General features: G+C 37.5%; 1 protein-coding gene and 1 pseudogene across 1 annotated transcript; both read left to right on the top strand.

Annotated features, from left to right (window-relative positions):
* The first annotated feature begins 1811 nt into the window (after positions 1-1811).
* On the top strand, positions 1812-16818 carry LOC107554358 (solute carrier family 22 member 17-like). The gene is made up of 9 exons (XM_016236846.1): positions 1812-2398; positions 5766-6376; positions 8324-8427; positions 8501-8709; positions 11807-11980; positions 12099-12207; positions 13154-13377; positions 14404-14515; positions 15464-16818. Exons 2-9 carry the CDS (start codon positions 5924-5926, stop codon positions 15738-15740), a joined length of 1662 nt encoding a protein of 553 aa, XP_016092332.1. The 5' UTR covers positions 1812-2398; positions 5766-5923; the 3' UTR covers positions 15741-16818.
* Positions 16819-17690: 872 nt separating this feature from the next.
* Positions 17691-25456, top strand: LOC107554356 (myosin heavy chain, cardiac muscle isoform-like; annotated as a pseudogene).

Genomic DNA, 25456 nt, shown 5'->3' with positions numbered 1-25456 from the left:
AGAGCAAACCCTGACGTTCATTCATTCGCACAACTGTTGATGTTTGTGTGTTGTAACTGGATTCTGGGGCAATCTGCGGTCCCAGACCTGAAATCTGGCCACAGGGTTAGGAAAGAGTGTGTTTCAACTGAGGCTCTGTTACTCAACACAGCGCAAGAGAACAGGCAGAGATCCAAACTCTCAACACCTGATCCCTGACCTAAACCATGATCCTATGTAATATCAAAAAGAGTTTACAACGTAATAGTGTGGCATCAGATGGTAATCTCTCATAGAATAGCAAAGTACTATCCTGATACATGCAAGTAAATAAATCAACTGTAGGCTCAATTATTATTTTTAAAACATGCATCACTTTTCATAATATATACAATTTTTTATACATGGGGACATTCAAGACATACAGTTGCAAAGGTTACACTTACAAAATATAATGGTAGTACCAGAATAGCATGATATATGATGATATAAAACAGCGTGACGTGCTATACTTCATCTAGAAGTATTTAACAGCATTTTGCATAATTCGTGTATGTGCCGTTTTATGAGCTTGTATTAATTGAGACATTGAATATTTTGCGCTTCATAAAATAATTGATGAATTCTTGTGTGTACAGTATTATATTAATATATATATTTAAACAATACCCAGATGGCCTATTATGATTCAGCATGTGCAGTGGCATCCAGAGCACACTGTGAGATACTGTATCCCACAATGCAATGCCCTTGATTTGGCGTTTTATGAGCTTGTATTAATTGAGACATTGAATATTTTGCGCTTCATAAAATAATTGATGAATTCTTGTGTACAGTATTATATTAATATATATATTTAAACAATACCCAGATGGCCTATTATGATTCAGCATGTGCAGTGGCATCCAGAGCACACTGTGAGATACTGTATCCCACAATGCAATGCCCTTGATTTGACTTTACACAGAGTTGAACAAATTTGACCCAAAACTGGATTTGTACAGGAGTTCCTTGTTGTATACTCCACTTGTTTTGACACGTTGTAGGTCATCCATGCATTTCATCATGCAAACAGAAAATTCATGTACTATGCATATTTCACTGCATACATCTATACTCTACTCTCTTAATGTACTATTTTTAATAGTAAGCAATGTATAGTCTGTACTGTATACAATATACAGTGATACTACTGTACTGCATACTACGCACTATACCAGTGGTTTTATATATATATATATATATATGTTAAAAAACAACAAAAAAGCACATTTATTTCACAAAAATTAAGACTGTTAAGAATATGATTAATGCTGAATAAACAGCCTATAAGGTAATGCTATTAAATAGCAGTCCCAAACTAGTTTATGTAAATACAATTAAGTTGGTTTGAGCCACCACAGTCATTTAAACATATACAAAATGACACAAAGTGAAAATAACGTGGTATTTTGGGGTTATGGAAACAACAGTTACCCTGGTGAATATACAATACTAACATGAACTGTTAATGAAACTGCTCCAGAATAGAATAAATATAACATACCTTCATGCAAATCCCTCCCAGCTAACACACGCAGTAGCAGTTATGTGATTTATCAGTACTGTACTTGTATTTCACGCGTTGCATGCTCAGTGTCTGCGCTTTAGTGAAGTGACACAGCGCGCGCTGCTGAAGAGTGCATCAGGGGCAGGATAACTCGCTTTTCTTTTTATTTCATGACAAGTAATGAAAATAACGATAGAATAATGACACCGACATTAAACCTGTCCATGCCATCTCACCTGACCGCAGATACTGAATGTTGGACAGCTGCATCTGACAGAAGTGTCAACAGCTTTAATGCACGTCTTTTAAAAGAAAAGTCTCGCATCAGAAAAACATTTAAGAATTATGTTTTTTGTTGTTGATGTCGTTTCTTTGGCCGTGCACTCCGCGATCCACCCTATACTATAGTACAGTGCATAGTATGCAGTACAGTAAATGAGTTTTTGTGATGATATGGCTCCCTCGTGTGGCTGTGCTGCAGCTGCGTCTGTGTATAAGGTTTCCGATGCTGTCCGAAAGTTCCCGACGGTTTCCGAAACTCTCCGGCAGTCGTGCCAGTTTTTCCGCCCTGTCCGCGTCTCGGAGCCGGGATCTGCTTCTGCTTCTGCTTCTGCTTCCGACCGTGGCCTTCATCTCTGGAGCAGCAGCGGCATCCAGGCGTTATTTACCGTCATTTAACGCGTTTGTTTGGTGTAACGCTTGGCGAATAAAACGGAGTGCAGTGAAGCGACGAGCTTTTGTTTCTGCGCTGGACTGAACGAGTCCAGAACACATCAGACCAGCGCAAACCACCACCATCATCTTCATCATCATCTTCATCTTCATCTTCATCAGTGTGGATGTGCTGGAGTTCAGCTGATGCAGTAGCAGGTAAAGATTCAGATTCAGGTTTTAGAAATAAAGTCATTTTAATATCAGGACTTACGAATGATGTTCAGAAGACCCGCTCATTTACATAATCATATTCGTGCTTGTATTCTTTGGTTTCTTTAATGCACACGGTCTCCGTCATTCTTTTCTTCTCTCTATAATTACACTTACATAACACTCGCATCCCTCACATTCTTCCATTCTATTCATTCCTTCATTTCACTCTTTACTCTTTCATCTTTTTTTCACTTTTGATCTTTATTCTTTAATTTCACTCACTCATGTTATGCTTTCATCCGCCTGTTCTTTCATTAAATTCTTTCTTCTGAAGTTGTATGCTGAAGTTAAAATCTCTCTTCCTCTCTCTATACCAATTATCTCTCTCTCAAGCTATCTGTCGTTAGAGATTTGTCATCTCTATCTCTCTATTGTCTCTCTATCTGCTATCTGTCTGTCTGTCTGTTATCTATCTATCTATCTGCTATCTATCTATCTGCTATCTATCTATATCTGTCTATCTATCTGTCTGTCTGCTATCTATCTGTCTGTCTGTTGTCTATCTGTCCATCTATCTGTTGTCTGTCTGTCTGCTATCTATCTGTCTGTGTCTGTCTCTCTATCTATCTGTGTCTGTTATCTATCTATCTGTCTGTCTGTCTGTCTGTCTGTCTGCTATCTATCTGTCTGTCCATCTATCTGTTGTCTGTCTGTCTGCTATCGATCTGTCTATCTGTCTGTCTATGTGTTTATCTATCTGTCTGTCTGTCTGCCTGTCTGCTATCTATCTGTCTGTCTGTCTGACTGCTATCTATCTGTCTGTCGGTCTGCTATCTATCTGTCTGTCTGTCGGTCTGCTATCTATCTGTCTGTCTGTCTGCTATCTATCTGTCTGTCTGTTGTCTATCTGTCTGTCCATCTATCTGTTGTCTGTCTGTCTGCTATCGATCTGTCTATCTGTCTGGTCTGTTATCTATCTATCTGTCTGTCTGTCTGTCTGTCTGCTATCTATCTGTCTGTCTGTTGTCTATCTGTCTGTCCATCTATCTGTTGTCTGTCTGTCTGCTATCGATCTGTCTATCTGTCTGTCTATGTGTTTATCTATCTGTCTGTCTGTCTGTCTGTCTGCTATCTATCTGTCTGTGTCTGCTATCTATCTGTCTGTGTCTGTCTCTCTATCTGTCTGTCTCTCTATCTATCTGTCTGTCTGCTATCTATCTGTCTGTCTGTCTGTCTGTCTGCTGTCTGTCTGTCTGCTATCTATCTGTCTGTCTGTCTGACTGCTATCTATCTGTCTGTCGGTCTGCTATCTATCTGTCTGTCTGTCGGTCTGCTATCTATCTGTCTGTCTGTCTGCTATCTATCTGTCTATCTGTCTGCTATCTATCTGTCTATCTGCTGTCTGTCTGCTATCTATCTGTCTGTTTGTTATCTATCTGTTTGTCTGTCTGTCTATCTGCTATCTATCTATATCTGTCTATCTATCTATCTGTCTGTCTGCTATTTGTCTGTCTGTCTGCTATCTATCTGTCTCTGTCTGCTATCTGTCTGTCTGTCTATCTATCTATATATATCTGTTGTCTGTCTGCTATCTATCTGTCTGTCTGTCTGCTATCTGTCTGTTATCTATCTATCTGTCTGTCTGTTATCTATCTGTCTGTCTATGTGTTTATCTATTTGTCTGTTATCTATCTATCTATCTGTCTGTCTGTTATCTATCTATCTGTCTGCTATCTATCTATATCTGTCTGTCTGTTGTCTGTCTATCTATCTGTCTGTCTGCTATCTGTCTGTCTGTCTGCTGTCTGTCTATCTATCTGTCTGTCTATGTGTTTATCTATCTGTTATCTATCTATCTGTCTGTCTGTCTATGTGTTTATCTATCTGTCTGTTATCTATCTATCTGTCTGTCTGTCTATGTGTTTATCTATGTGTTTGTCTGTCTGTTTGTCTGTCTATCTGCTATCTATCTATATCTGTCTATCTGTCTGTCTGCTATCTATCTGTCTGCTATCTATCTATCTATCGGTTGTCTGTCTGCTGTCTGTCTGCTATCTATCTGTCTGTCTGCTATCTGTCTATCTATCTATCTGTCTGTCTGCTATCTATCTGTCTGTCTGTCTGCTATCTATCTGTCTGTGTTTATCTATCTGTCTGTTATCTATCTATCTGTCTGTCTGTCTGTCTATGTGTTTATCTATCTTGTCTATCTGTCCATCTATCTGTTGTCTGTCTGTTATCTATCTATCTGTCTGTCTATGTGTTTATCTATCTGTCTGTTATCTATCTATCTATCTGTCTATCTATCTATCTATCTGTCTATCTATCTATCTATCTGTCTATCTATCTATCTATCTGTCTATCTATCTATCTATCTGTCTATCTATCTATCTATCTGTCTATCTATCTATCTATCTGTCTATCTATCTATCTATCTGTCTATCTATCTATCTATCTGTCTATCTATCTATCTATCTGTCTATCTATCTATCTATCTGTCTATCTATCTATCTATCTGTCTATCTATCTATCTATCTGTCTATCTATCTATCTATCTGTCTGTCTATGTGTTTATCTATGTGTTTGTCTGTCTGTTTGTCTGTCTATCTGCTATCTATCTATATCTGTCTATCTGCTATCTATCTGTCTGTCTATCTATCTATCTGTCTGCTGTCTGTCTGCTATCTATCTGTCTGTCTGCTATCTGTCTGTCTGTCTATCTATCTATCTATCTGTCTGTCTGCTATCTATCTGTCTGTCTGTCTGCTATCTGTCTGTCTGTCTATCTATCTATCTATCTGTCTGTCTGCTATCTATCTGTCTGTCTGCTATCTGTCTGTCTGTCTATCTATCTATCTATCTGTCTGTCTGTCTGCTATCTATCTGACTGTCTCTGTGTTTATCTATCTGTCTGTTATCTATCTGTCTGTCTGTTATCTATCTATCTGTCTGTCTATGTGTTTATCTATCTGTCTGTTATCTATCTATCTATCTGTCTCTGTTATCTATCTATCTGTTATCTATCTATATCTATCTGTCTGTCTGTCTGTCTATCTGCTATCTATCTATATCTGTGTCTGTTGTCTGTATCTATCTATCTATCTGTCTGTCTGTCTGCTATCTATCTGTCTGTCTGTCTGCTATCAGTCTGCTGTCTGTCTGCTATCTGTCTGTCTGCTATCTATCTGTCTGTCTGTCTATCTGCTATCTGTCTGTCTGTGTGTTATCTATCTATCTGTCTGTCTGTCTATCTTCTATCTGTTGTCTATCTATCTGTCTCTATCTATCTATCTGTCTGTCTGCCTGTTTTCTATTTATCTGTCTGTCTATCTGTTATCTATCTGATTTGATGTATGCTTGTCTTCTGCAGGTTATTTCTGCTCGTCTGTCTCAGGGTGAGCAGAGGAAGAGAGAGAGTGAGAGACACAGACAGCCGTCTATCTTTCTCTCTCTCTCTCTTCACCTGTGTCCGCAGCAGCAGCGTCTCTGTAAGGCTCTGGTCTCTGTGGCGCAGCTTCTGTCCAAACCATGACATCACCCCCGTCCCCGCTGGCCTCCCCGTCCCCGTGTCCTCCTCCCCCTCCCTCGCTCCCGTCCTCCCCCACGCTCTGCTCTCCCGCCCCGTCCTCGCTCCCCCTGCAGCCCGCTCTGCCGCCCACCGGAGAGGTCATGATTCTGGCTCTGGGCCGTAAGAAGCAGCGGCTCCTCATCGCTCTCTCCATTCTGCCCAACCTCTTCCTGGCGTTCCTGCTGTCCTCCGACCCGCTCCTGACCCTGGCCCCGCCCTTCTGCTGTCGTCTCCTGCGACCCTCGCCCGCTCCTCAGGTGACCAACGCCTCCGTGAGGACGGAGAAAAGAGACGGAGATCTGCCCCAGTGCAAGCACATGCTCGTCAACGGCACGCAGTCGTGTGTGAAGGACTGTGATGCTGGATACGACTACAATGTCACCGAAGGCCTGACCAATAATATCGTCACAGAGGTGGGCCGACGCTGTTGAACTTATATGTACACTATATAATAAGTATTGGGACAATCCCTTCTAATGAACAGGGTTGACTACTTTAGTAATTTCCATGAGTACAAATCTTAATGTTAAAGCATATGAGGCTATCTTCAGCCTGAACAATTAAAACTTCCAAAACTATACTATATATATTGTCCATCATAACTGACATATTATTTATATGTGACCCTGGAGCACAAAACCAGTCGTAAGGGCAATTTTTTGAAATTGACATTTATGCATCATAAATATGCTTTCCATTGATGTATGGTTTGTTAGGATAGCACAATATTTGAAAATCTGGAATCTGAGGGTGCAAAAAAATCTAAATATTGAAAAAATCATCTTTAAAGTTGTTCAAATGAAGTTCTTAGCAATGCATATTACTAATCAAAAATGAAGTTTTGATATATTTACAGTAGGAAATTTATAAAATATCTTCATGGAACATGATCTTTACTTAATATCCTAATGATTTTTGGCATAAAAGAGAAATGTATAATTTTGACCCATACAATGTATTGTTGGCTATTGCTACAAATATCCCCCAGCGACTCAACACTGCTTTTGTGCTGCAGGCTCACATATCTATAGGTAGAATTCAAAATTTGTACATTTGTAAACTGCACACTTGTAAATATCATATCTGTTGTACACATGTTCATGTCTGTCAAGCTCTGCATTCATCAGATTCCTCACTGTGACACAATGTTTATGTGTTCTTGATTATTAATGACATACATTTGTATTGAATGAAAAATGCAAAAACTGAGACGGGTCTAAAGTTAGCTGATGCTGTTGTGGTTAGTGTGGCCTGACATTCTCCATCCTGAAGACTAACTAGTTCACATTTCAGCTGACGAACTCTTTTGTGTTCTGTGTGCTTCTGTCATGAGGCAGCTGTTTGGTCACATGACATCCGACTCATTCATATTTAATTTTAGAATGATGTGATATTACAAGTGTTATTTTAGTATCTTTTAAATATACTATTATAGCAGTTATAATATTTTGAATTCACTTATATTTGTTTTTAATTTTAGATCTTAGTCTTAGTATTTAAGCAACTGTTTTAAACTGTCTTGACAAACTTTTTTTATCTAGTTCTTTATGTGCTCTTGTCATTTTTAGTAGTTTTTATATATATATATATTTTTTTTTCTGTGTAGGCTCTATGTATTTCTATATATCTGTCTATGTATAGTTATTTCAGTTTTAGTATTTTTAGTACTTAAATTAATTTATTTCATTTAGCTGAGAAAGCAACATTTCTAAGTGTTTAAACTAATATTTATATTTGATTTAGATTTAAGTTTTAAAGTTTTGAATGAACTTGTATATTTCTATATAGCTATAGCTTTGATATTTATTAAAATTTTAGATTTAGTAATTTTAGTGCTTAAACGTAAACTTATTTAATTTAGTTGTCAAAGCAAAGTTTTTAATGTAGTATTTATATTTTAGTTTATATATTTGTATATAAATTTTGACATTAAAACATTTTGAATTTAAGTTTTAGCAATTTTGCAATGTGCTTCGGACTTTGTACAAATCAAATATTAATATTTTTAATAGTTTTTATTTTTATTATTTCAGTTTTAGCCATTTTAATACTTCAACTGTCTTCATTTAGCTTACATTTATAGTTTTTGTTTAAGATTAAGATTTATGTTTTATTTCAGGTTTATTTCAACATTTTAATAGTTTCAGTTTTAGTTAACAGTAACAATGCCAGATATCAAAGTTCTGACATATAACTTGTTTGCATGGAAGAAAACACGAACTCACGAGTCTTCAGAGTTCACAGCGTTCCTTCTCATGAACAGGAAGTATTTTAAAATCACCAATTGTGTTTGCATGCCACTGCTACCAAACAACAACTGACTTCCTGTCTGTTGTGTCCTGACTTCCTGTTGTCCCCAGTGGGATCTGGTGTGTGCGCGGTACTGGCTGGTTCCAGTCGAGGAGGTGTGCTTCATTCTGGGGACGCTGACAGGCTGTCTGGGTTTGGGCTACACGGCTGACCGGTGAGAAACCGTCTCTTGGGTTTGTTGTTTGTTCCGTCGTTCCAGTGTTTATTGGGTTGTTGTGTGTGTTCAGACTGGGCAGGCAGAAGTCTCTGCTGGTGTCTCTGATGCTGGCGGTGGTGTTTGGGGTGCTGGTGTGTGTGTCGCCCTCACCGCCCGTCTTCATCACCATGCGCTTCTGTCTGGCCGCGGCGAGCGCCGGCGTCTTCCTCACGCTGTACGTCACACGTAAGTCAAACACAAGTCATAAACATCAGAGCTTGTTTGTCGTGATGTTACGCTGCGAGAAATGATCTTACTCAGCATTTTTGTTTTGTTTACAGTACAAATATCTAAACATTCTTAAATCAAGATGCATTGGTTTCACTTTTTTGATGGTCGCTTTAACACATTCTGTTGACTATAAGTAACATTGCACATACATATCTACTATTTCTTATTAGAGTGTTAGTAGAGTATTAGTAGACTGGTAGGGTTAGAACAAGTTGACATAGGATGACCATACGTCCTCTTTTCCCCGGACATGTCCTCTTTTTGGACCTAAAAAAATGCATCCGGCCGGGATTTCTTAATCGCTCAAAATGTCCGGGATTTGGCTGTTTTCTTTATTCCGCTCCCACTGAATTTATGACTATTGCCGCCTGCTCCCGCAATATGTGTTTCGCTCCCGCAATTTTCCTTTAAACATTCTAATATTGTGTATAATTTTGCTGCATCAGGGAGCCGCTCTCAGTATTTAAATCCCTTTTGAATGAGCGTTTGCGCCGTTTACTTTCACTTTCGATTTCCCGATCACACGCACTCTGTGTAAAGGGAGCACATCTTGCAAGATCAGATATTTGTGACCCTGGACCACAAAACCAGTCTTAAGTGTCAATTTTTGAAAATTTAGATTTTGTACATCATCTGAAAGCTGAATAAATAATTCAATCAATTCCATTGATGTATGGTTTGTTAGGAGAGGACAATATTTGGCTGAGATACGACTATTTGAAAATCTGGAATCTGAGGGTGCAAAAAAATCTAAATATTGAGAAAATCATCTTTAAAGTTGTCCAAATGAAGTTCTTAGCAATGCATATTACTAATCAAACATTAAGTTTTGATATATTTAAGGTAGGAAATTTACAAAATAATTTAATAGAGCATGATCTTTACTTAATATCCTAATGATTTTTGGCATAAAAGAAAGATCGATCATTTTGACCCATACAAAGTATTGTTGGCTATTGCTACAAATATACCTGTGCTACTTATGACTGCTTTTGAGCTCCAAGGTCACATATTTATACATAGAATTCAAAATTTGTACATTTTTAAACTGCACACTTGTGTACAGATATACTGTATAACCCAGCGACTTAAAACTAAGTAACGTTGCACCTACATATCTACTATTTCTTATTAGAATGTTAGAGTATTAGTAGACTGGTAGGGTTAGGGTTAGAACAAGTTGACATGTTCTTGCAAAGTTACTTATAGTCAGTAGAATGTCTGCTGGGAGACCATCACAATAAAGAGTTATCGGATATTGAGCAGACAGTCTACTAATACTCTGATAAGAGTTAGTAGACATGTAGATGCAGCGTTACTTATTGTCAACAGAGTGTTTAAAAGGGACCATCAAAATAAAGCATTACCGATACATTTACTTGAGATGCAAAGTCTTATTTTCTGAAAAAAAGTATCCTTATGTAGTGACTTCATGCTTAAAATAATATTAATAATTAAACAAAATATGCCAACGGATTAAGAAAAATTTACTTAATTCAAAAAGAAACAAGTTTATTTTTCTACCCCATTGGTAATTGCTTTTCTCACTTTAAAGGGTTAGTTCACCCAAAAATGAAAATTAGCCCATAAATTGCTCACCCTCAAGTCATCCTAGGTGTATATGTTGTTATGTTATGAGTTATATTAAAAATGGTCTTTGATCTTTCAAGCTGTTTCATTGCACTCAGCGGGTGTTGCATGCATCAGTACAAAAGAAGTTAAATAAAAAGCGCCCATCCATAAAAAAACTGTCTCACACGGCTCCGGGGGGTGAACAAAGGCCTCCTGTAGCGAATTGATGTGTTTTTGTAAGAAAAATATCTATATTCAAAACATAATAATCACTTTAATGTAGCTTGCGCTCACTGTTGTACACGGAAGCAGCTCCGGGCGGATGACGTATGAGTTCAGCTCACTTACACCATACACCAAACTTTACAGTTTTATTTCTATCTGTATTCTATATTTTATTAGGTTTTTATAGAGGGTTTGTTCATCTGCCTGACTTTATACATTTTATTCCTAAAACCTTGAAAAAACTTTTTCTTTCTGTCTGCTGACAGTATTTTGTGATTTATGGAGTGATACAAAAAATGAATCCAAAATCCTCTCTGTAAAACCTTTAGCTCTAATGTAAAAAAAATCAAAGATATATCAGGGTTATTAGAGTTAAGTAAAACTGAAACTAAAATTAAAACCATTAAAAATTGTTACTTGAAAAAAATAAACGTTAACTGAAAAAATAAATAAATAAAAATGTAGCTGCCAAGGCAATTTCTCATTTGAAAATAACTAAAATTTAAATAAAAATAATAATATATTAATAATGATATATTATATTAATAGTATAATAGAAAATATTATAATAAAAATTCAATTACATATAAAAAAAATTATAATAATTTCTCAATGATACTAAAATAATATATCAGTATAAAATATATAAAGTGTGTATATATATATATTTTTTCTTTTTTGCCATGGTAACAAAATTGGTACTGAAAATTTTACATTTATGCATTTGGCCGATGTTTTTATGCAAAGTAACTTAAACTGCATTCAGGGTTTTTAATCAACATATGCTTTGTCATGCTCTTCTGTTTGAGGTGCATGAGTTCACAAAACAATATTCAGATCATCACAGAAATCCAAACAAAACGTTTGCACTTAGTTATAATGTAAGACCATAAGAAAGCACTGACCTAATAATGCAAGTGATCTTTCCATGACCTGAAACAGATCCCTGAAACCAGTTCTATGAGCTGCTTTCTGAAAAATACATTTGCAGGTGATTAATTTGATGCATAATGTTACGTAAACACAGTTTCCTGCAGGCCAGGCCTTCAGTGCTGTGGATAATATCTCTTGTGTTATTAAACGCTGTAGCAGCTGGGAACAGGAGGCTTTTCAACACTTCATCAGCCTAAATGCGAAGCGACTGCTCCTTCAGCATCATTCAGAAATATTGATCTGAAATCCCCTGTGAAGCTTCAGAGCTTTGAGTGCAGCCGGCGCACATTATCGCTCGTTAGTAATGATGAATCATCTTGGTTTCTGTGACTACCAGATGCTGTCGCTTCTCCCAGTTGTGCTGTTTGTTGAGCAGATGATCCTATTAATGCACGAAGCTGTTCTTTTAGCTGGCATTTAAAGATGTGTTTGTTTGTCTTCAGGATCCCGGGAGTGTTTCCCGAATCGCCGCGCTGGCTTCTGCTCTCCGAGAGAACGGGAGACATGAATTCCTTCAGCGAGCGGCAGAGAGACGACGACAGCTTCTCAGGTCAGTTTAAAAACATCTTGCTCTTGTTGACGCTGGAGAATGCTTCCAAACACAGTTTCTGCCGGAGGTTTTCCTCTAATATTAGTTCACAAACTGTGCATTCTTGTGTCTGATGCAGAGTTGGACACGGAGTCGTCCTCGTCTCCTAGACGTCCTCATCTGTCTTTCCCAGAGCTGCTTCATAGCAGAAACATCTGGAAAAACCTGTGTGTGCTGGGATTCACTTCGTAAGTCATTCCTGCTCATAAACTTCTTGCCTAGTGTGCTTAAATGATCAGGTTTTGGGTGCTAGAGTAAAGTAACGTCAAAATAGCTAAACTTATTTATTTTCAGTTGAATGTCATATTTGACAATGGAGAAATATGGAGGATCCAACCTGCAGAAATTAAATAAATAAATAAATAATACATGTAATAAAAAATAAAGGAATAAATGACTTGCTAAAACTACAATTAATTTTTTGATATAATTTTGTCCTGAATTCATTTTTATTCCCCCCCTTCACTGATTGTTTACATATTGTATTTTTATTATTTTAATTGTATATTTATTTATTTATGCATTAATTTATTAATGTATGCATAAATGTGTCCCTGCAGCACAAAAGCAGTGTTGAGTCGCTGGGGGATATTTGTAGCAATAACCAACAATACATTGTATGGGTCACAATTATACATTTCTCTTTTATGCCAAAAATCATTAGGATATTAAGTAAAGATCATGTTCCATGAAGATATTTTGTAAATGTCCTACCGTAAATATATCAAAACTTAATGTTTGATTAGTAATATGCATTGCTAAGAACTTAATTTGGACAACTTTAAAGATGATTTTCTCAATATTTAGATTTTTTTGCACCCTCAGATTCCAGATTTTCAAATAGTTGTATCTCAGTCAAATATGGTCCGATCCTAACAAACCATACATCAATGGAAAGATTATTTATTCATCTTATTCTAGATTATGCATAAATCTCAATTTCGAAAAATTGACCCTTATGACTGGTTTTGTGGTCCAGGGTCACATATTTATTTATTCCCACAAGCATTTATATATTTATTTAAATATTGCCAGATTTAGTTCAACGTTTACATGTTTATTCCTCTATTCCTGTCTCGTTTGATTGTTAGGTGGCTGGTCTTATCGTATCTTGACGTGTATTCTTGTGTTCAGGTTCATCTCTCATGGCATCAGTCACTGCTACAGCTCCTTCAGAGGTGATGTCAGAGGATTCACCCCCAGTTTCTATTGGACGTACCTGCTGTCTGTATGTGCAGGGGGCGGGGCCTGGCTGTTGCTCTGGGCAACGGTGGACCGGTTTGGTCGCCGTGGAATTCTTCTTCTAGCCATGACCTTGACCGGACTGGCCTCCCTAATCCTGCTCGGACTCATGGACTGTAAGCGTTTTTTGCTCAGGATTTTTTGGTGATATTTTAGCCTAAAATCAAAACAAAGAAGTTTTAATCATTTTTTATGTATTTAAATTTTTATAAATTTATGAAATACTAAATTATAATTTGAATTTTTTTTCAGAATAAAGAATATATTTTGGGGACTTCTAAGATTGCAGTGATCACTGAGCAATCACTTTTCACCTCAAATACTCTTTATTGTAACGGATAAAATCAACAAATCCCTTTCATCACAGTAATACATTTATACACATCATCCAGTTTATAATAAACTGCATACATTTAAAACAAATACTACTATCCCATAGTAGTACATAGAATACTTACAATTCTATTTAACAGTTTAAATATTTTCACAGTGCAATCAAAGTCTAAAAATAGACTCTTTTATGCTAATATATATATATATTTGCTGTCAAACGATTAATCGTGATTAATCACATCCAAAATAAAAGTTTTTGTTTACATAATATGTGTGTGTACTGTGTATATTTATTATGTGTATATATAAATACACACACATACAGTATATATTTAGAAAATATTTACGTGTATATATTTAAATTCATATAAATTATATCATATATATAAACGTAACCTATTTTTCTTAAATATATCCATGCATGTGTTTGTATTTATATATATATACATAATAAATATACACAGTACACATTGTTTTTGTTATGTAAACAAAAACTTTTATTTTAGATGTGATTTAATCGTTTGACAGCACTATATATACTATATATATATATATATATAGTTTTTTTTTGTTTTGTTTTTTGAAAGTTGAATATGATCTGGACATATTCTTGGCAGGTTTTGCAAGATTTGTGCATTCTTTTAGCAAACGCTTAAAACGAGGAATACAAGTTATCAATCATATAGCATAGCATAAGGATGCAATAACACGAGAAGTGCTAGTAATACAAGTTTCAAACATTGTCCAGTTAATTCTTTCAGGCCTTTTGCTTGATAAAGTCTAACGTTGAGATGAATGTGTCCCTGCAGATCTGAGTGAGTCAGCCATGACTGTGTTCTCTATAATGGGCCTGTTCTCGTCCCAAGCGGCCGCCTCTCTCTCTATTCTGTTCACCGCTGAAGTCATGCCCACCATCATCAGGTAAACACGCGCTCCCGCGGGGCTGGTTACTAGCACACAGTCATAACCTCACACTTATTTTACCTCCTGAAGCAGCAGAATGCATGTAATGTGTGGACAACGAGAGAGTCAAGAAAACAGCACGATCCCTACTGGACTCCCGAGTGCCGGTTTGGGATGTAATTTATGCATCTCTTCTGTGTTGTTCTGGCTTCCCGCCAAGAGTGTTTCTCCTGGGAGGAAACCGAGGCAAGAGTTTGCACCAGTTGTTCTTGTTCACTTATTAAGAGTTTTCACATACTGTAGCCGGTAGTGCATGACCCTAACAAACGACAAGGTCATGGGTTTGATTCCTAGGGAATATGAAGTAATAAAATGTAAATCCTGAATGCACTGGATAAAAGCATTTACCAGATGCAGAAATGTGATGCTGGAGCACAGAAGCAGTGTTAAGTCGCTGGGGTATATTTGTAGCAATAGCCAAAAATACATTGTATGGGTCAAAATTATTGATCTTTCTTTTATGCCAAAAATCATTAGGATATTAAGTAAAGATCATGTTCCATGAAGATATTTTGTAAATTTCCTACTGTAAATATATCAAAACTTAATGTTTGATTAGTAATATGCATTGCTAAGAACTTCATTTGAACAACTTTAAAGATGATTTTCTCAATATTTAGATTTTTTCGCACCCTCAGATTCCAGATTTTCTAATAGTTGTATCTCAGCCAAATATTGTCCGATCCTAATCTCTTCCTTGAAAAATTTACACTTAAGACTGGTTTTGTGGTCCAGGGTCACATATTTACAATAACTCAAATATCACGTGAAGGCAACTTCAAAAGCTCCATCATGCTTCCACTTTTCTTCAACCAACAGTTGGGTAATATTTCCATTTAGACAGAAGATTTTGTAGAAGCACACCATGAAAGTGGTGGTTTTAATGCTCCATTCTTGTGTCCACAGAGGAAGTGGTGTGGGAGCGGTTATGGCTTTGGGTTGCGTGGGCCGCCTCAGTTCTCCTCTCATGAATCTGCGTAATCACTACGGCTACTTTCTGCACCATGTGGTCTACTCATCTCTGGCCCTGCTGGCGGTCCTCTCCATCCTGCTTCTCCCGGAGAGCAAACGCAAACCTCTTCCACAGACGCTGGCGGATGGAGAACAGTACCGCCGTCCTCCGCTGGGCCGAAGACGTAGGGATAACGTTCCTCTTCTGGCTACGCCAAACCCAGAGACCTAGCCTTCACTCTTCAACCACAAATACTGAGGGACTGACCTCGGAGTCCCGTCCTAATAATCCTGTATTTGTAGTCATTCCTAACACGTGTCGGTGGAGTCGTGGCACATGGACTCCGTCATGAAGTATGAGGGGTGAAGGGTACCGAAGCACGTCCACTGAGTATGCAAACTTGTCAGCGCACAGTGGCATAAACAAGGGCATACACTTTTAATTAAACATCGTCTGACCCATGTAGCATTCGGTGACTTATTAGTAATATATTAGACCAATATGAGATAAGGGCTCAAAATGACAGAGGTCGTTTTGAAACATATTTATCCCTTTCAAAACAGGCTGAAGTTCTCACTCCAGATGGAAGGAGGATGGAATTGGTTCTCTTAGTACTTTAACTCATTGCTGCTAAGAATGGCGCGCCTAGAGGATCGCTGCAGGACTGATCGAGGATTATTTATGTGCACTCTGATTGGACTGAGGCATGATACTAGAAACACGTATTATTGTATGTTACGTCACTCTTTGTTAAAGGAGTATTATAGGAATGCACCTTAAGTTGTATGTGCAGAAGCTGGGACGTGTTGTCAGTTACTCCAGATTAGGGCTGTCACGATACTAGATTTTACACACGACGGTTATTGTGGCCAAAAGAATTCACAATATCGATATATCGTGATGTCTATAGAAACCTTGGGGAATCAGCCAAATTCAGTTAATTCAGTTTTAATGTGCGTCTAGAACGGCTGCAGATGAGGCATTAAATGCATGGCACTGCGACCAACGTAAGATTTTACAGAGTTTAATGTAGCAATGTAGTCGCTCAGTTTTTCTAGTTTTGAATTGAATATCACGGTTATCGTCAATACCGGTATATCGCGACAACCCTACTCCAGATTTTATTGTTGACTGTTGCACAATCAGGTGATAACTTTTGTTGCAGATGGATTAGAGTCCAAACATAACAAAATAACAGAATTTGTGCTGTAAAAAAATGCATCCTTCATATCTCTGCTTTTAAAACCTCTAGTGCAGAGTGGTTCCCAACCCTGGTCCTTGAGGCACCCCAACACGGCACATTTTGCATGTCTCCTTTCTCTGACGCTCCAGTTTCAGGTCTTGGAGTCTCTACTAATGAGATGATGACCTGAATCAGGTGTGTTTGATTAAGGAGACATGCAAAACGTACCCCTACTCCAGATTTTATTGTTGACTGTTGCACAATCAGGTGATAACTTTTGTTGCAGATGGATTAGAGTCAAAACATAACAAAATAACAGAATTTGTGCTGTAAAAAAATGCATCCTTCATATCTCTGCTTTTAAAACCTCTAGTGCAGTGGTTCCCAACCCTGGTCCTTGAGGCACCCCAACACGGCACATTTTGCATGTCTCCTTTCTCTGACGCTCCAGTTTCAGGTCTTGGAGTCTCTACTAATGAGATGATGACCTGAATCAGGTGTGTTTGATTAAGGAGACATGCAAAACGTAAAGTGTTTGTGTGCCTCCAGGACCAGGTTTGGGAACCACTGCTCTAGTGCATCATCCATTGTAAGTGCTTTACTGTGCACACTGATCTGAGGGACAATTTTGTGGAGTAATTTGACAGCTTAAGTTGCAATAAACCTGTAATATTCCTTTAATGAAGCTGATTGAAATCGCACTGCTCACAGCGTCCCTTATTTGTTACGTACCTGCTGAAGAGTATGACAGCAGCGGGAAGGAACGCACAGGTTCATCTGAATGTTAACACTATCAGGATTTATTTTGTGTCTGTCTTTCTCTCTATTTTGTCTTTGCCTATTGCATTTTCAGTCTGATTATTGAAATAAGGAACATTGTAAACACGAGTTATGTAGCTTTCTCTTGTAAATGAAATTAAAATGCACTTAATTGTACATATTTATGATGCAACACAAGCTAATAATGCTGTGAGATTCAGATTGCCCGTTGGGGGAAAAAAATCATGCTTAAAAATGATTTTAGCATATTTTGAATACAAACAGGGCTTAATGGTGAAAGCATTGTCTTTGGTGATTTTGATTGTCTCCCTTTAATTATTTTCCATTATGGGATGTTGTTGGCAGTGGTGGAATGACTGGTGTGTATGGAAAACTAGGCTTATCCCTCCCTACCTCAGCTGAACCAAACACAGTAGCAGTTTGGCATAACAGTGTGCCAACTCCCTTATTTAGATGGATAGTGGCTTTATAAAAGAGAGGAAGGTCACACTGTTGAGAGGGTCCTCAGCTTCAGCCATTCAACTTTCCCTCAAGCCTACAACTTGTGAACAGGTCATATGCGGCTATTTAAAACTCACCAAGCAAGCTGAAGTCTTTCTTTAATAATTTTTTAACATTATTATTGTTTTGAATCATGAGATTCTAATAACTAATTCATGGTGATGGATTTTGAACCATTATCTCGGATCGTATTGGTTGTATTAGGGGAGCGTTTGTAATAAATGCTTTCTGTAATGTAGTGGTTATACTACGACCCAGGGGAGCTTTCCAGACAGCTAGAGGAGAAAGACTCCCTGGTGTCTCAGCTAACAAGAGGCAAGCAGTCCTACACTCAGCTGATTGAAGACCTCAAGAGACAGCTAGAGGAGGAAGTCAAGGTATTGTAACTACAACTTCAAATTCAATGTTATAGAATAGAACAGAATGCCATGGTACAAGGACAGCCTTGGGTCTAGTGCTTCGCTTAAAACCGTGATTCAGTTCTCTCATTAAGGTGTTCAAACTTTTTTAGCTTATTAACTCCGATGTTTAACCATTGGTCTACACCACTAGAAATTAAGCCTCTGTTGAATCCAAAGTCCAGAAACAACCAAGGTTGTCACTTGAACCCACAAGTTTAGAGTAACACAGTGCAGCATTCATTCACCTTAATCACTGAATTGCTTTGTCACTCAACAAGCTCTTCTAGGAGCAGTGCGATTCAAACCCCCACTCCTCAAAGAGACTAGAGCCTTATGCTACAGCTTTGGGCCATTCTCCATAACAAAACACATTAATTTTGAATATCTTGTAGGCTAAGAATGCCCTGGCCTATGCAGTTCAGTCTGCTCGTCACGACTGATCTGCTGAGGGAGCAGTATGAGGAGGAGCAAGAAGCCAAAGCTGAGCTGCAGCGGAGTCTGTCCAAGGCAAACTCTGAAGTGGCTCAGTGGAGAACCAAGTATGAAACTGATGCCATTCAGAGAACTGAGGAGCTGGAGGATGCCAAGTATGAAACAGGAAATATTTGGGTTTTCCATGTAGCATACCATACAAACATTTGACTGATTCTGTTTATTCATGAAGGAAGAAGCTGGCTCAGCGTCTGCAAGATGCAGAAGAAGCTGTGGAAGCTGTCAATGCTAAATGCTCCTCACTGGAGAAGACCAAACACAGGCTGCAGAATGAGATTGAAGATCTGATGGTGGATGTGGAGAGATCCAATGCTGCTGCCGCTGCTCTGGACAAGCAGCAAAGAAACTTTGACAAGGTGAATAAAACACACTTACTCTATAATCTTTCAGTATTCATCAAGCTCCAATGAAAGCTAATCAAAGTCTCTGAATCGATCAAACGAGTCCTGGCTGAATGGAAGCAGAAATATGAGGAGTCTCAGAGTGAGCTGGAAAGCTCTCAGAAGGAGGCCAGATCTCTGAGCACTGAACTATTCAAACTGAAGAACTCTTATAAGGAGTCTCTGGATCATCTGGAGACCATGAAGAGAGAAAACAAGAACCTCCAAGGTGCCCTTGATTTACTATTCCAATAAATATTGCTCACATAAATATCACAAAATTTGAATATTTCATTTGATTTTGTACAATAACCATTATTACTTTCCCTATTAAACAGAGGAGATTGCTAATCTCACTGAACAAATTGGTGAGAGTGGAAAGAACATTCATGAGCTAGAAAAAATGTGTAAGCAGCTGGAGCAGGAGAAAGCTAAAAGTTCAAGCAGCTCTGGAGGAAGCGGAGATAAATTGTTATGTGTAGATGTACCAGGTCTAGTTTTTCCAGTTATACACTAGATCCCTGATCTCGGCCTTTAAGGGGTGATTCACTGGGTTTTTTCTAGGATTGATTGTGTTTATGAGGTGCAGTATAACATGTTCATGCTTCGTTTAAAAAAAAAATTAAAAAAAAATCACATAATTTACCTTTATTCTTCATCGCTCTGTCCTTTCTCTGAGAAACAGGATTATCATTTCCTGCTTTTATGAAGCACCTCCCTCAGAAATACGCAATGGGCTCTGATTGGTTACCTAGTCCAGTGTGTTGTGATTGGCTAAACCGCCTCTGGTGCGCATCTAAACATCCCGCTCCTCACCTCAGCGGCATGTTGTATTGTAAATAATGGAGTCGTCTATATTGCTTATCAATTTGAGCCCGATTGAGATGCAAAGGATATCAGTGAAGAGGATCGCGCAGAACATGCGCAAGCACATCTCACGGTATGCTTTACCAACAATCTGTAAAGCAAAATGAAATCTTATAAAGTTCTGCAGTCTATTCATATGTAAAATTTGTCCTTTGCAGGATGCCCAACTGCAGCTGGATGACGCTCTGCGTGGTAATGATGATCTCAAAGACGCAGACGCAACAATCTGCTGCAGGCTGAACTGGATGAGCTGAGATCCCTGGTGGAACAGACTGAGAGAGGAAGGAAACTGGCTGAGCAGGAACTGCTGGACGTCAGCGAGAGAGTCCAGCTCCTGCATTCTCAGGTATGACACATCTGGCCACATCTTCACGCTAACCAAACCTTTAAACCCTCTCATAGTACATAATATCATCTAGAGACTATATGAATGTCATTATTGTCTATGTCTAGAACACCAGTCTGCTGAATCAGAAGAAGAAGCTGGAGGGAGATAATACTCAGCTTCAGACTGAGGTTGAGGAGGCAGTGCAGGAATGCTGAGGAGAAAGCCAAGAAGGCTATCACTGATGCTGCCATGATGGCAGAGGAGCTGAAGAAGGAGCAGGACACCAGCGCTCATCTGGAGCGCATGAAGAAGAACATGGAGCAGACCATCAAGGACCTGCAGCACCGTCTGGATGAAGCTGAGCAGGTCGCCGTGAAGGGAGGCAAGAAGCAGGTCCAGAAACTGGAAGCCAGGGTAAACGGCTGATGTTTTCGGAAACAAGTCTTTTGTTTTCTGTAAAATGGTCATTCTGTTTGAAAATCTTACACATCTGTTAGGGGAGAGAGCTGGAACGTGAGGTGGAGATAGAATCGAGAAAGGCCAGTGACTCTGTCAAGGGGATTTGTAAATATGAGAGACGCATAGAAAAAAAATTGCCTAGAAAATTGTTTTTGCCTTGTTTTTTTGATTGGTAAATACATAAATGTATTCAATATATTAAATGCAGTTTTACAGTATTTAAATATATAATGCGCATCCTTACATGTTTATGCTTTGCATAGATTTTTTCCTCACTGGTGCTATCATATGATATGGAGCAGGACACCAGCGCTCATCTGGAGCGCATGAAGAAGAACATGGAGCAGACCATCAAGGACCTGCAGCACCGTCTGGATGAAGCTGAGCAGGTCGCCGTGAAGGGAGGCAAGAAGCAGGTCCAGAAACTGGAAGCCAGGGTAAACGGCTGATGTTTTCGGAAACAAGTCTTTTGTGTTTTCTGTAAAATGGTCATTCTGTTTGAAAATCTTACACATCTGTTAGGGGAGAGAGCTGGAACGTGAGGTGGAGATAGAATCGAGAAAGGCCAGTGACTCTGTCAAGGGGATTCGTAAATCTGAGAGACGCATAGAAAAAAAAATTGCCTAGAAAATTGTTTTTGCCTTGTTTTTTTGATTGGTAAATACATAAATGTATTCAATATATTAAATGCAGTTTTACAGTATTTAAATATATAATGCGCATCCTTACATGTTTATGCTTTGCATAGATTTTTTCCTCACTGGTGCTATCATATGATATGATCATATTCAATTCACGTATGACTAATTTGATTTTCACAAATACTGTTGTGTGTATTCTGTAGGAAGAACAAGCCAATTCTAATCTGACCAAGTTTCGTAAGCTGCAGCATGAGCTGGATGAAGCAGAGGAGACGGCTGATATTGCAACAAGATGAGAGCCAAGAGCCCGGGATTCAGGATCCAAGGTAAGAAGAAGTAAAAACACAGTTAATTTGATTAATATACTCTAAATCTGCACTCTCTACTGACTTCAGGATATAAAATCAATGTATATTGTTGCAACAACTGCACTTGATAATGCATTTGGCTATGTACCTGCTGTGACAATAAAAAAAAAAAACGCACACACACACACACACACACACACACTCTCACTCTCACACAAAACCATTTTGAACTGCATTAGGTTAACATTCTTTTCTTTTAACATTCTGTTTTCCTTTTTGTTCTCAACTGAAGGGGGCTGAAAATATTAGCTGGATCACTGCAAACACGGATTGCTGTGATGATCTCTTCTGTAGTTCAGAAGAAGAAACCAGACATGCAAATTAATACTTCCTCCTCTTTTGTCTTTTTTAACCATGCAGACACTGCAATATCCCAACATGATCCTGTACACAACAGTAAAACCTAAATGTATGTGCCACAGATTAGGATAGTTTGCTTTCAAATCTAAATTAAACTAATCAGGAATTTTTTTTCCCAATTGTCCTTTACCCGAGTTTTACCAAACTACATAATGCAGAATAAGTTATAAACCACTCACACGGCGTGTACTCTGACATAGCTCAGCCTCTTAGAGAACTAAAGGATATTAATGCTTTACCATTTAACATGCACATGGGTCTATTATAATACCTTCATCAATACAATCAAATAAGAATATTCAGTGAAATTCAGGGAAAATTCAAGTACCATATAGCATAGATACATTCTTATGGACTCTATCTAGGCTATTATTCTTCTGTCTTACTGTCTATGGTGAATATGAATTATTGTTCTGGATTTGAATTAGTCAATATAAATAATTTCTAGAAGCAGCATCGTTGGACTAAGCATTTACAGTTTAGGTAATGTCATTTCAGAAGAATCTCTTTCTCATCAATTAACTGGCAATATATTCTAAACCTGAAGTAACCTCCACAATGCTGTGAAAATGCGAGCTGTAATAGTCAGGCACCCTTGAATCTCTTATGGAGCATGCTTGCTTAGAAGGTGTCCACTTAGGGCAGGGTGGGGCAAGTTGTCACATTTCTGAACATCAATTTATGTATTCATTTGTTATAGGCTTCAAAAAATCTACTGGAAATTTCCAGTTATCGCCCAAGAAAAAAAATGTAACACTTTACCCTTTTGTGACACTTTATAAAAAGTTTCAGTTAGATCAAATTAAAGCATTAACTAATGATGAAAAACTATTTATTAATTTAGGTTAATGGTAATGCCAGATGTACATTATTTTTCATTGTTAATTTGTGTTCAGCTTCGTAATATACCAACTTAAATTGATAAAAAGAAAAAAAAAATAATTAAACTTTTTTTTTTACAAATTTAACATTTGCAGTGTTGAGTCGCTGGGGGATATTTGTAGCAATAGCCAACAATACATTGTATGGGTCAAAATTATAAATTTTTCTGTTATGCCAAAAATCATTAGAATATTAAGTAAAGATCATGTTCCATGAAGATATTTTGTAAATCTCCTACCGTAAATATATCAAAACTTAGTTTGTGTTTAGTAATATGCATTGCTAAGAACTTCATTTGGACAACTTTAAAGATGATTTTCTCAATATTTAGATTTTTTTGCACCCTCAGATTCCAGATTTTCAAATAGTTGTATCTCAGCCAAATATTGTCTTATCATAACAACTTATTTATTCAGCTTTCAGATGATGCATAAATCTCAATTTCGAAAACTTGACCCTTATGGTTTTGTGCTCCAGGGTCACAAATGCTCTACAAGTATTGCTCATTGTTAGTTCATGTTACCCACTGCACTGGTAACTAATGCATGTGAAAATACAAGACAAAAATGTGTTAACTCTACCAATGACCAGATGTTTATGAAAAAATACTCCTGGGATCAGTTCACTATTATGAACCGCTACCATATATCATGCAGCTGACTTCTGATCATGTCAGTGTTTATTATTTTCACTTATTGACCCAACATATATCCAGCTATAGAAGAATGAGTTTGGGAGACACGGTTCACAAATACTTTTATCCTAATTTCTGCTAACACATGTATGAGGTTTGCATAATAAACCAAACTTTATAGCTACTGAAACATAACATTGTGACAACTTGCCCCACTCTCCCCTACTTATCAAAACACACTCTCAATTACTAACCAAATGAAAGTAATCACAAATTTCACAGATAAATGTCATATTTCACCCAAAAAATCTAAGTAAAGACAAAACATACTTTGCAACGCAAACTTAATCAATTAATGGATCATTTTTGGGATGATTTTTTAATTGTGACGTCATTTGGAAGACGTAAATTAAATTCAGTACAAATATAAATATTTAGATCTTCAGTTGTACTTCACAAATGTACTTTACATAAAAGATACCCTTTCCCATATAACAGCAGTGAGAACGAGATGAAGAACTGTGGGTGCAAATAAATAAATAAAGTTAGACTTTCATTTCTTTATGCAAAACTGTTCTTTTTGATTTTGGTGTGTAGTACAACCCTTGAACAATCATAACCAATGCCAACTGGAATGAAACTAGTATCGGTTTATCTATTTACTCATTTTACTTTTTTATTAGTTCTCACATATTATGATCGTGTGATGGTTTTAGTTTCTTAAAAGGTTTAATTCAGTATTCATGAAATATGATATTTATTACTTTTTAAAAAAAATTCTCCGTCAATTAAAACATTGAGCAACTAAAATCAGAAAGAAAAAGCATTACCTTTGTCTGTTCTTCAGAAGTGTGTTCAGTCTTCTTCTGCAGGGAGCACAATGTGTGTGTGTGTGTGTGTGTGGCCAAGTCAGACGCCAGGAGCAACAGGAGTGAGGGGATAAAGAAACATTTGCACAGCAGAGGTCAAAAGTCATGACAATTTGCATAATGGTAGCAAGTGTACTTGTAGAAAAGATGATAGATAGACAACACTCTACAATAAGGTCCTATTAACATTAACTAACAATAACAAATTAGCTTTATAACAATAACAATGAGCTTTGCATTTGTTGCATATTAAATATACAGCAGTCAACATTTGAAGTGGATCAAAAAAGTTCATCAAAGTTGTCCTAAGACAAGAACGCATTTTGCTTTTAGGACAACTTGGATGAAAGGGTTTGATCCACTTCAAATGTTGACTAGTGTATACATGAATATAAATAAACAATATAAATAAAATTACTTTGTTAATGTTAGTTAATAAAAAAATGGAGCTGTTCATTGTTAGTCCATGTTAGCTCAGGTCCATTAAATAAGATTTGTTGTAAATGTTCAAATTAATTAGTAAATGCTGAAATTATCATTAACTTAAACTAAGACTAAAAAAATCTTAATTTTCATTGTTAGCCCAGGATAGCTAATGTAGTTTACTGATGTTAACAACTGGAGCCTTATTAGAAAATACGACAGACAGATAGACAGGTGTGCATCATGCAATTATTAATACCTGTATTCTCTGCTTCCATCATACAGCTGGCTTGAGCAAGGGATAACGAAGAAATGACCAGCAACACAATCAAAGGAGCCAAAGAATCATGGGACATCTAGTTGGACACTTGTCGAAGTA

This window comes from Sinocyclocheilus grahami, unplaced genomic scaffold (genome assembly GCF_001515645.1).
Source record: "Sinocyclocheilus grahami isolate Dianchi unplaced genomic scaffold, SAMN03320097.WGS_v1.1 scaffold499.1, whole genome shotgun sequence".
NCBI classification, from domain to species: domain Eukaryota; kingdom Metazoa; phylum Chordata; class Actinopteri; order Cypriniformes; family Cyprinidae; genus Sinocyclocheilus; species Sinocyclocheilus grahami.
The sequence above is the reverse complement of the archived record's forward strand: the minus strand, read 5'-3'. Positions and strand labels throughout refer to the sequence as shown.